Source organism: Microtus ochrogaster, chromosome 17 (assembly GCF_000317375.1).
Source record: "Microtus ochrogaster isolate Prairie Vole_2 chromosome 17, MicOch1.0, whole genome shotgun sequence".
Classification (NCBI taxonomy): domain Eukaryota; kingdom Metazoa; phylum Chordata; class Mammalia; order Rodentia; family Cricetidae; genus Microtus; species Microtus ochrogaster.
In genome coordinates this window covers 33,670,264-33,683,286 of record NC_022019.1, presented here as the reverse complement: position 1 = coordinate 33,683,286, position 13,023 = coordinate 33,670,264, and the positions used below count along the sequence as shown (strand labels likewise).

Genomic DNA, 13,023 nt, shown 5'->3' with positions numbered 1-13,023 from the left:
AGCAATGCTCACGGGAACGTGAGGTCACCGCCAGCAATGCTCACGGGAACGTGAGGTCACCGTCAGCAATGCTCACGGGAACGTGAGGTCACCGTCAGCAAAGCTTGTGGGAACGTGAGGTCACCGCCAGTACCGCTCACAGGAACGTGAGGTCACCGCCAGCAATGCTCATGGGAACGTGAGGTCACCGCCAGCAATGCTCACGGGAACGTGAGGTCACCGTCACGTTGCTACGGCAGATGTGAGCATGGGCTATCTCACACCAAGGCAGGGGTTGCATGGCGCTTCTCAGTGTCCTGCCATAGTCCCCTCCTCCCCTCAGTGCCTCCCTCCTGCGGAAGCTCCTTTGTCAGGGTGAACACCTGCTCTTCCTGCTACAGCTCCTCCCCTGGCAACCCTGTTCCTGAACTTCCTGCTTTCTTCCTGGCTGCTCTGTTAGCCTAAACATGAGCTTGGTCTGTCTGTCATGACTTGTTTTCAGCTTGCCCTTGCAGGACATCCGTGCGCCTTTCCAGCTCCGACTGTTAAGCTGGCATCAGCATTCGAAGTAACCCTGTCAATAGTTACAGCACACACATTTACTCATCAGTTCCCCAAATATTTGCTAAGCTCCTATTGGTGCCCTATTATCCGTGCACTGGGGAAGCAGACAGCCTGCTCTCTGCATCCCATCACACTGCATAGGTGAGCTGGTCCCTGGTTAGAGCTGGGCTAAGTGCTAGGCAAAGAAACTGGGACCCAGTGGGAGACTGAAAAGGCTTCCCAGAGAGATACTATTTGCCAGGAAAACTGGAGAGTGGATGGGAATCAGACAGGCAAAAAAAACCAACACCAAACACACTTTTCTCTGTGTGGTAGAGCTGGGTGGCCGCGGGAGGTGAGAGCTCTGATGAACTGCAAATAGCTTAGCAAGGCTTGCAGTGCACTGTGGGAAGGAGGCAGGGGCCGTGTGTAAACTACCCTAACAGCTAAGAAGAACTGCTCAAAGATTTCAGGGGGAGTGATGTTTCAGAGACCACTGACGGAGCAAACGACGGGGCAGACACTGCCGTAGGAGCAGGCAAATGAGGCCATGGGCATGAACTCAGGTGGTGGAGATGATGGGGGCAGGAACAACCAACTGATATAAAGGAGACATGACACTTTACTGGAGCAGGGGCAAGGTGTGGAGGGCGGAGGGGTGGAGTGCTGAGCCGCTGCAGACAGGAGCAGGGAGCAGTACCTGCTCAGGAGTCAGGGCAGCCTATGTGCTGAAGATGTTGGGACTGAGGAGGGGCAGCGAGTGCAGCAGAAATGTGTCTCTGGGAGACCCCAGGGCACAAGAGCACAAGTCCATCTCAGGGAGAGGGAAGACCATTCCATAGATATAAACTGGGTCCAGGAACTTCAACGGCACAGCCTTGGGGCTTTGGCCCAGCGGTTACCTGCTTGGGTGGCCTTGTGTGGCCTTGAAAGCAGCTCGCTGAGTGAGGGGAGAGCTTCAAATTGACAGGCAGGACTGAACTGGGGCCAGGGGCACGTGGTTGGCATAGCACATGGTGCCCTTGCTAGTAATACGTGAAGCGCGCCAGTCAGCAAGTGAGGCAGCGAGCCCTGCGGACTGGCTGACCTGAAGCTCCACAACAGACGGCAGCCCTAGGTCCACCGTAGGATAAGCATTAAGAACAAATGTGTTGGAAAAATCTATGAAAATAGCCCTTCCCCCAGATCAACGTAACTGGCATACAAAGGTCTCGTCTCACTCACACACAAACACGGGAATCTTCCATGGTGGTTTAACAGGCAGAAGATTACTGTGTACTGGTCTACCATGCATAAAGATAAAGGGTCAAACAGCCCATGAGGAAGTTCAGCAGGCTGTGGTAATGAAGCTTAGGAAAATAAACCTAGAAAGCTTAGGGCAGATGCCCTTGGCTGTCCAGGCTGCTTTCCTGCTCTGAACTTCAGGCCCTTGGAGAGTGGAGAGGCCTGGCAGACAGCAGAGAGAGCCACAAACAAGAGCAGGTGCCATTCCCAGCACCAATGGGAATGCATTCTCAGGGCGGAAGAGAGGGTGGGAAAAGAGTGTGTGGTGGACAGAGACACCGTGTGGCATCTGAAGACTGCCATAAGAGAACATGTTGGCTCCTGGGGTCCCAGGCAGGGAATATATTAATTGCAGAGAACTATATCCCCACAGAAAACTATGATATACTAGAAACCGCCCAAGAATAATGTGATTTCAGTGTGTGCAGTGGAGACCCATCCGTCTGCAGGCTCTGGAAGCCCACAGTGAAAGGGCACACCCGGGGTCAGCACGGGCAGAGCCAGAGGGCACAAGGGCGCGGGAAAGGCAGATATGCCAGACACCATGCCAACCACGTCTGTTGCACCAACACGTCTCCTAGCTCACACCTGCCACAAGCTGTGAGCCTGTGACAACCAGTACGAGGGGAGGACAATGGCCAAGTATGGTTCAGGGACATTCTTGAAAATGCTCAGGGCTCTTCTCGGGTACTGCGCAGGGAGATCTCGGGAAGGCAGAGGGGAACTCCTCCCACGGGAGGAGCTGGCTAGTTCCCTCAGTCTTCCACTTCGCATAAAGAGCAGAGGCCTGTGGGTAATAAAATGCAGCCTGCAGATTTACTGGGTTGGTCAGCCAGGAAGCTGGAAGGTAAGGGCCAAGGAAACCCGAGGGAAGGCAATGAGCACAGCCAAAGGGACTCTCGGGAAGTGTGTTGGCTGTTTCTATGTTTTCCCAAATTAATTCCTACCACAGACATCCATCATAATAAAGGCTCCAAGCAGGAGGCGGACGGAATGATAACAACCTTATTATTGTCCATCTCAGTACTGGTTCAGGAGGAGTAGCCATGGCGACAGAACGGAGGTTATACACCCCATGTACCCACTACCCATGTACTGACATCGTGGACTAGCTAATCTGCCATCAGCAGACAGCAGTACGCTTGATAGACCACTCTCAAGAAAAAATGAGCACGTGGTGCCAACCAACACTGGGCACTGACTCTGTGGAACCATGAGTCTATATGTTGAAAGCCTACTGCCTCGGCAGGACGGGATTCAGACACAGGGTCTTCAACGGTTAATTAAGGCCAAGTGAGGTCATTCAGGGGCCCTAATTCAAAAGAAATGGTTTTCTTATGAAAAGAGATTAGGGCTCAGAACATCATGCCCCAAAGTCTGGCACCTTGATGTGCTGGGCTCTTTGAGGTGAAGACTCTGGAAGCCTCTGAAGCAAGGTCTCTCTAGCCTTTGCCCACCATCCCATCCAAGAGTAAGGCACAGAAACCAGAATTTCTTTTCCCCAAGGCAAGCCACTGACACTAGAAAGCCACTCACCACGGTGCACCACAGAACCTACAAACCTCCCTTTCCCCAGAAAGACTCTCATCTCGGAGGGTCTTACGCTGTACCCAGGAGGGGAGGAAGCTACAAAGGGGCCAGGAAGACTGAGCAGCCAGGCCTTGCTGGGCTCTCTATGGCCATCCCACCCATCCTTCCCCTCTTCTCGAGGGTCTTGTGGATCCACTGCCTCCTGTCAATCACAGGCTTCACTCCCACCTGTGCTGACTGTAGACAGAATCCTTCTCACGCAGCTCCGTGCTCTCTGTTCTCATGTATGGAGCTGAGGTCATCAGTCGTTTCCACCCCCACATCTCTGAGCTGCCTACAAGAGCACACGCCAGCTGTCTTCGAACATGTATGTCATACACCTGCATCGTGTGCTCCGAAGTGATGTCAAAGTCAGACAGGTCTGTACGGATGACTCTGGTTTCTTTCTTTTCTATCCCACACTCCCTTCCAAAATATAAACCCTGGAACCCACATTCCCAATAGGGGCACAAAGACATCAGACTAGACAGAGTTCAATTCTGTAGGCCACTGAGACCTAAAGCCCTACCGCCTCACACCCGGGGAAGAAGGCAGGAGAAAACCCTGCATCTCTCAGCACCCCAGAAGATGAAGGAGGAGGCCGGAAGTGAAGAGCCCAGTGTCCTGGGTCATGCAAGTGTCCAAGGAAGATGCCAGACACTGGCGGGGTCGAGAGCAACTTCCCCTTTCCTTGTGTCCCTTGAAAGACAGGTGTTGTGTTGTAGTTTTGGCTACTGTGGTATTTGGAGGTAACTGTGCAGTGGCCCCTGGCTGCTAATGGCACACATTTATATGATGCAATCACTGGCTGTTCCTGTCAGGCTTTCTTATCTGTGCTCACTTTAACCCAGGACAGTCATGAAGCTTTGCGTTCGTTCCTCATCCAGGGCACATGACTAGCCCTTTAACAGGAAGACGCTGTGGCTTTGACAAGATTACCAACACTGATACATATCCTATCTTGCTAACTAGGTTGGTGCTTCTCTCCGAAATAATGCTAAGAATGAGAATGTCCATTCTGATCAACTGCTCAGCTTGATGTATTTTGTTACCTTAAAAACAAAACCCCTGACACTGACAAAGGCCACCCTGAGACCTACATTCTCAGTGTCCTGCAAACACATCAGAAGCTCACAGGTTCACACGCAGTGCGTGCACACACACACACACACACACACGCACGCACGCACGCACGCACGCACGCACGCACGCCGGCACACCGCAGGGCCGGCACGCAGGTCTCACCTGCTGCTGCCTTTGTCGTCTCACTTGTGCGAACTGAGAGAGCATCAGCTGCCGGTCAAGTTGCTCCATCCTCTGCTGCCTCTGGATGTCCACGGTGGCTCCCATCCCAACTCTGGCCTCGCTGGTTGGCTCTGAAGAAGAGAAGATGGGCTCGAGGGCCCAGGAGGAGAACCGGGCCATCCTGCCAGGGATGCGAAGCAGCTGGTGAACCTGGAACACTTTGCGGTCATAGCACATGCCTGAAATCTAAGAGAAAACACCCAGCTGATTGTTCAAACGTAACAAAGATTGAGATGGTGTATTTAACAGGGACTCGATAGTGACAATGTCTCCAATGGCATTTTCTAGTTGTGGCAGTGTTCCTAAGTCCCGCCACGTGGCCGAGCACACAGCACTCCTAAACACTTCTGCTGTGAGAACACTACCTGACACACAAACCAACGCGGATTGAACTTAGTAAGACAAGCTTGCTCCATAATCAGGAGTTAGCAAAGGCCTGACCACTTCACATACCACGTACAGATACAGTTGTAAGGAGGATGTCTCAATTTTAAAAGAAATCCAGGGGCTGGGAGATGGCCTGGTCAGACAAGCATGGAAACCTGAATTCGGTCCCTGGCTCCCAGCCAGACCTGGCTGCATGTGCATATACCCCGTGCTGGGGAGGCTGAATCATACGAATCCCTGGGGTTCACCGACCCAATAGCCCGCAAGCCCTAGGTCCAAGTGAGGGAGCCCATCTGAAGAAGCCAGGTGGACGATCCTGGGGCAGATACCAAGATTGACTTCTGGCTTACATACAAATTAAGTTACAAAATACAAAAAAGGTTTGATTATCCAAACAATCTCACATTGGAGCAACTCTGTGGGGCCCCACTGGCAGATGGCCTGAGGGACACACAGGGCCAGAAAGGAAGGACATGTAAACCCCGAATTTACCCAAACATGGCTCTTTCTCTAGATGTTCAGTTACTCATTAATATTAGTTCGCAATAGATACTTGTGGAAAATACTTTTTACAAACAAATCTATTTGTTGTAAAGATCGTTACAAAAGATATTTACATAGAAGGAGAAACCTCAGGATTTCTTTTTAATATGGCTTTTTAGGTAAAAATCACCATACATATTCTTTTAATACATAAAAAAACTTTAACCGGGTGATGGTGGATCTCACTTTTAATCCCAGGACTTGGGGTGGGGGATGTAGATGCAGGCAGATCTCTGTGAGTTCAAGGCCAGCCTGGTCTACAGCATGAGTTCTCGGTTGCCAGCACATCCATCCCTTCACTGGCACTGAAGCCGACTTTTTTGGGACTCCAGCACATACAGAGGACCAGCTGGGACACCAGCCTCCTGGGACTGAGCAGCTGCTGGGTTCTTGTTTGACTCAGGCTGTAAGTCATTCCAATAAATTCCCACATATAGATACATATTTATAAAAATTCATATACATATAGAATGAACCCCCTCTCTCTCCCTATAAATATAGAAGGGGTTCATTCTATAGTGGTATAGTATTTGTGTTGTAATAAATAAAGCTTGTCTGAGATCAGAATGCAAAGCAGCCACACTAGTCAACCATGCAGACCAGGCAGTGGTGGCACACACCTTAATCCCGGCAGTCACACTAGTTAGCCATAGAGGCCAGGCGGTGATGCACACCTTTGATCCCAGCACTAGAGAGGAATATAAGATGGGAGGAGACGGGTCTCAGTCTCAGTCTGAGGATTCGTGGAGACAGGATCACCACTTTGGTCTGAGGTAAAGGTAAGAGCTTTTCTGATCTTCAGCTTGAACCCCATGTCTCTGGGTTTTTATTATTTGTGTTACATCTAGCACCCAATATGTTTGGGGGTACGGATTCACAAAAAAGCAGTTTGCCTGTGGTTTTACAGCCACCTTCATAGGCTGGAGCTACACACGGCCGAAGTCACAGCCCTAGCAGCTTGGCGTTTCTTTCTTTTCTCCTGGGGGGCTCTCCCTAAACCCCCTCCTCAGGCTGATGTCAAACTAGTAGCTGCCTTGAAATCCAGTCAGGTTTTTACTGTTCTACGCAGCAGCAATCAGCCTCACAGCTTCTTCATCATCATCACTGGTGGCAGATTTGGTGAGAAAATTGAGAATTATTTAAGGGAGGAATGAGTGAAGAGAAAGAGATTTTTCCCACATTAAAAAATTGGGAAACACCATTACAAGGGGAGTTATGTCTCTGTATGATAATTCGCTGAACAGTTTGAAGACAGAACAACCAACCTTAATATACCCAGTAACCTTACAGGAAGTACCAAATGCTAGAGGCTCTGAAGAGCTGAAGGGACTCCTATGGCAATGTTAGATTGGCGGAAGGAAGCAATCGTCTCCTATGGCATGCACTCACCTTTTGTGAAGCAAACGTTAAGCGTGTGGTCAGCTTGTAATAGAACTACTCCTAAGACTGGACAGACTTGGATACAGCTGTTTCAGAGCCTGGTCCACAATTGCAGTGGAGTACCTGGTTCAGAGAAGACGCTAAGACTATGGAACAATGAACTAAAGCTAGAGGTAAGGAAATCTCCTAAGATCAACTTTTTAGAGAAGGTGAATACGCTACGATAGAAAGGAAAATTATATGATGACCACACGCTGGATTTATGCCATGCAACAGCTCTGAATTCTTGGGACAGAATTGAAGAAGTAGGAAAGAAGATTTAATTATTTACTAAAGTCATACAGGGTTCAAAAGAAACCTTCACAGATTTCTTACATCAGCAGTAAATAGAATGATACCAAATTCAGAAGCTAGACAAATAGTAACTGACTTACAGACTTTTGAGGATGCTAACTCTCAATGCAAAAGGACAATTAAAGGCAAGATGAGCACCCTTGGAAGACTGGGTTTCAGATACAATCAATACTAAATCTCATGATGATGACACTTGGATAGGAGAGGTGATTTCCAGAGGTTTCAGTTGTGGCAAACAAGGTCACCTTGAAAGGGATTGTAAACAGGGTGTTCCTAGAAGCAATGTTTTTTTTCCAGGCTTAATCCACTCAGAATGCCCCTCCCTTCTGGATGATGCAGAAGGCCACAAAGGCAGGCATTGGACTAATGACTAATGAATGTAGGTCAACAAGGGATATTCAAGGTAACTGCCTGAGGGGCCTCTCACAGGCCCCTGTGTCAAATCTGGTTCAGTCATTTCCTGCCATCACAGAGTAAACTCCTTACAGAGCAATTAAAGATCCTAATGCCTATTGTAAGAAACCATCCTGCTCTAGACAACAGAACAGCTAAAAAAGAGAAAAAAAAATCAGGAGAAACCATAGTTGAGTATTTCAGCAAACTTCTATGAATGAACAATGACCAAAACTATAAATACAAATAAATGATATTATCATTGAAGGCTTGGTAGACACAGGTGCGAATGTAACAATTTTACCAGAATCTTGGTATCCATATTGGCTCTTCAGGAGATAAATTTTCAGTTTTTAGGAATTGGAACTTTATCTCAGGCAAAGCAGAGCAGAAGATGGGATGAATGTATAGAGCCAGAAGGACAGAGAGGAATATTAAAACCATATGTAGCTAACATAGCAATGAATTTGAGGGGATGTGATTTGTTATATCAAGGGAATACTCAGATTAACATTTCCCCAATCTTAGAAACAAACCATAAATTAAAATATGTTTCTGGGAAAAATATTACAAGATAGTACAAAGAACAGCCACTGGTCACTCATGTTGTACAAGAACAGGGCACAACAGCTGCTGATCTCCCAACAGCCCCACCTTTAAATTGGTTGTCAGACAAACCTGTATGGGTTAAGCAATGGTCTTTAACAACAGAGAAGCTGCAGGCTTTAGAATAGCTAGTGCAGGAACAACTAGATTCTCAGCATCAACCAGTCCTTGGAATTCTCCTGTATATGTTGCTAAAAAGAAATCTGGAAAATGGAGAATGGTAACAGATTTAAGAGCTGTTAAAAAGGTAATTCAACCTATGGGCTTTCTACAGTCTGGAATTCCTCTGCATCCTCTATTGCCTAAACGACGGCCTCTTATAGTTATTGATTTAAAATACTGTTACTTTATTATACCTTTACAAGAAAAAGACAGAAAAAATAGCCCTCACAGTGCCTACTTATAACAATTCTCAGCCTGCTAAAAGATATCAATGAAATATTCTCCCACTGGGAATGTTGAATAGCCTCACCCTGTGTCAATATTTTGTAGGGAATCAATTGTAAATGATACATAAGCAATTTCCTGAATCTATAGTTTATCATTAAATGGACAACATTTTGCTATCTGATTCAAATACAGATACTTTAGAAAGAATCTTTTAAGAAGTAAAGGAAATTTTGTCTTGCTGGGGATTAAAAATTGCTTCTGAAAAAAAATACAAATAGGAGATTCTATTGCTTATTTAGGCTATAAAACAGGTTTACAAAAAAATTAGGCCCCAAAGGTGCAAATTAGGAGATTAATTGCAGACTTTAAATGACTTCCAAAGATTGCTAGGAGACATTTTTCATCTACAGCCCACTACTGGGACAAAATCTGATGGACTGACTGATTTAAATAAAACCTTAGATGGTGACAAGGGCTTAAAAAAATCCCAGGAAATTACCAGCTGATGCTGAAAGAGAATTGACTTTGACTGGAGAGAAATTACAGGAGGCACATACAGATCGCATGGATCCGAATCTTAACTGCATTCTGGTCATATTACCCTCCAAACATTCCTCTATAGGAATTTTAATGCAGAGGGAAGATATTATCTTAGAATAGATCTTTTTATAACATAAACCAAGTAAAAAATTTAAAACTTACATAGAAAAGGTCTGTGAAAGGAAAATTGAGACTTCACCAATTAGCAGGAATAGACTCAGCAGTAATTGACAAATTACGTGCAGAAAGTGAACCCTGGAAAAAAGCCTGTAGTAATTTTTGGGGGGGAGAGATTAACAACTATGCCAAAAAAGCAAGAGAATTGAACTTATAAAGAGAACTAGCTGGACCCTTCTTCACATTGTACCGGACACACCAATAACTGGAGCCCGTACATTCTATACTGATGCAAATGAATCAGGAAAGACAGGCTACAAATCAAAAAATTTAAGTCAAATGTATCAAAGCCCTTATGATTCTGTCCAATAGTCAGAATTATAGCTCATGGTACTAATGGATTTTAAAGAACCTCTCAACATAGTTACCGATTCATGAGACACAAAAGAAAGTGCGTGCCACACACTGTTAGGACAAGGCCAGTCAGCCCTCCAGAACATCTATTGGATATGCGAGGCCTGCAGGCCAAAGACAGGTGCCCCAGTGTTGTAGAGGAACTTTGGGTGACTGTCCAGGCAGCCAGATTTTCTATCATTTCTCACATTTTTTGGAAGTCGCTTGCTTGCACTTCCTGCTCACACAGTTAATATTATTTCCTTCTTGGGTTTCTGAGGGAATTGAGACTACAGAGTTATAGCTGTAGTTTTTCTTGTTTACCAGACTCACTAAAGAGGTATAAAGTGTAAAAAGTTGAGAGACATTAGAAGATAATTTGATAATGTAAATTAGAATAGAAAGTAAATTATGTACAACCTTTTGGACTCAACAAGATAGGATAGCTAATGGAGTATTTTCCTGAATTTGTCAAATGCAAATGGACTAGACATTGTTGATGCCTGTATGTTACTGCCTGTATGTGTTATAAACTTGTGCTTATTGCATATAGTTTTTCTTAGTTATAGCCTTTTTAATTATAGACAAAAAGGGTAAATACAGTGGTATAGCATTTGTGTTTTAACAAAGCTTGCCTGAAGATCAGAATATACAGTAGTCATACCAGTCAGTCATACCCTCTGGGCAGTGGTGGCACAGGCCTTAAATCCCAGCAGACACACTAGTTAGCCATAGAGGCCAGGTGGCTGTAGTGGTGCACACCTTTAATTCCAGCACTGAAGAGGAATATAAAATGGGTGGAGACAGCTTTGTCTCTCAGACTCAGTCTGACGATTCGTGGAGGCAGGATCACCCATTTTGGTCTGTGGGAGAAGAAAGAGCCAGTGGCTGGCTGCTTTGCTTTTCTGATTTTCAGCTTGAACCTCAATATCTGTCTCTGGGTCTTTATTATTCATGCTACATCATTCTATAAGTTCTGGGATTCTAGAGAACCCAACTAATACAAAATTCCATGACTTCAGGAAGGGTATGTCACGCCCCAGCACTGAAAACACGGTAGAGGAGAGAGAAGAGAAAACTTTACCATCACGGCAGTGAAGTCCTTAGTGCACAGGAAAGGCAACAGACACACGAGGACATGTGACCACCTGACATGCTCTATAAGGAAATGGAGTACTTGGACCAAGGACCCATGGAAGGTGGGACACATAAGCAAAGGCCTTCAGGACGACAGGGTGCCACTGGAGACTGAAGACAACATCCCAAACAGATGCTGTGCGGGATGGCTGCACAGTAAGTGGTTAGAACTCCAGTCTGGGACCCAAGGGAATAGTTACGTGGAGAAGCATCTAGGAGCCACTGACTAGTGCCTAGAATTTAAGCTGAGGGAATAGGTAGCATGGGGGCCAGAGGAATGCAGAAGAGAAAAAGCTGGCAGTCACCTAGAGTTCCGCAGAGATGGTAGGAGATGTGTAAGCGCAGCCCAGCAGTAGCTGCAGGGTAAGGAAAGCAAGCCAGGGAAATCTGGCAAATGCAGCTGCAGATGAGCAGAGGGGAGAGGTCACTGGATATGGCCCAGAGGCAGGAGCGAAGGGGAAAATGGAGCAGGCTCTACAGGGCACACGGCGGGACTTGTGGCTTCAAGCACTCCCGTGGCATTATTATCAAAACCGTACAACACAACAAAGAAAATGAAAACAGAGACAGTTCCATGTGGAGTGAAACTAGAAAGCACCCATGAGCCTCACGAGCCCTCGGAAAGTGAAGGCAGAACATGCAAATCCTGCAGAAGCAGAGCCAGGGGCTGTGGGAGGCAGCAGTGAGCTGGGTGATGACCTTGGTCTGTTCCACCTCCTTTGCGCCTGTGAGGGAAGAGTCTGAGGTGATAGAGGGAACACACAAGGAGCCGGCACACAGCACAAACCACACATTGAGCCAGAGGATGAAAACACACACACACACACACACACATATACATATAAACCCTAGTAATAGAGATACTACCATCCATGAACTGGAAGTTCAAAATGGTTAAGATACCAATTTTCATCAAATATATAAATTCAATGTTCCAAAATAAAATATTATTTATTTATTTATTTATTTATTTTTGTTTTTCGAGACAGGGTTTCTCTGTGGCTTTGGAGCCTATCCTGGAACTAGCTCTGTAGACCAGGCTGGTCTCGAACTCACAGAGATCCACCTGCCTCTGCCTCCCGAGTGCTGGGATTAAAGGCGTGCGCCACCACCGCCCGGCTGTTATTTATTTTTTAAAATTTATCCAGTTTATTTTACATGTATGAGTATTTTATCTGCATGTATGTATGTATGTGCACATGTGTGTGCCTGGTGCCTACAGCGATCAGAAGAGGGAAACGGTTCCGAGCCACCCCATGTGGGTGCTGGGAATCAAGGAACCAAAGCCAGGTCCTCAGCAGCACCAACATGCACTAGGAACCACTAACCTATCTCTCCAGCCCTCAAAATAAAATCTCAACAAGGTGTTTATTGGGACAGAAATGCCAGTCCTCAGAGTCTTCCCAACTATTGAAGGTTTACATTCTTTAAAGCAGCATGGTGGGAAACTGAAGCTGAGCAAAAGTGATTGCACGCTCTATGACTTCATCCTTGTCTGATCTGGCCCCAGATGGTGAGCACGTGTGCTAGGAGCATGGGAAGGAAGAGTGCACATGTGTCTAGCACTTCACTGTGACCCTGGGTGTCAAACTGTGCAATGTTTCCGATATTCACAGTGGATTAGAATACATAAAGCTTAGCAATTCAGTTCCCTATGAATAGCTGATAATCACATCACCCCGTCTATGAAAAGATAGGATAGGAATGATGACATTAAGGTTTTACCTAAGTCTCCATAGCACTACTTAGGTTATATTAAGACTCCTTTTAGTTTTCTTGAGTCAGGGTCTCATTAGGCTGAACTGGCTTTGAACTCACTCTAAGTTCGGATCCTCCTTGCCTCCACCTCCTGAGAGCCAGCAGCACAAATGTGTGCCACCACGCCCAGAGTGCATCAGGCGTCAAGCATACTGGGTGACATCCTCAGTCTCAGACAGTCTTGTCTTCAAAGTCATGTTTTGCTGAAGAAAAAAAGGGCTTTAAAATCAGAGTATGAGTGGGGAAAAGAGTTAAGTTGTAGAATGCCTGTTTAGCATGCATGAAGCCCTGGATACAGTCTCCAAACAGGGAGAAAGAGGGAGGGAAGGAGGGAGGGAGGGAGGG

General features: G+C 46.4%; 1 protein-coding gene across 1 annotated transcript in view; it reads right to left on the bottom strand.

The window, feature by feature from the left end:
* Positions 1–13,023, bottom strand: part of Ubac2 (UBA domain containing 2) — a 157,337-nt gene that overhangs the window by 27,709 nt on the left and 116,605 nt on the right. The window contains exon 7 of the mRNA XM_013349312.2: positions 4,621–4,866. Within this exon, the coding sequence (XP_013204766.1) occupies positions 4,621–4,866 (246 nt within the window). The remainder of the gene's footprint in view (positions 1–4,620; positions 4,867–13,023) is intronic.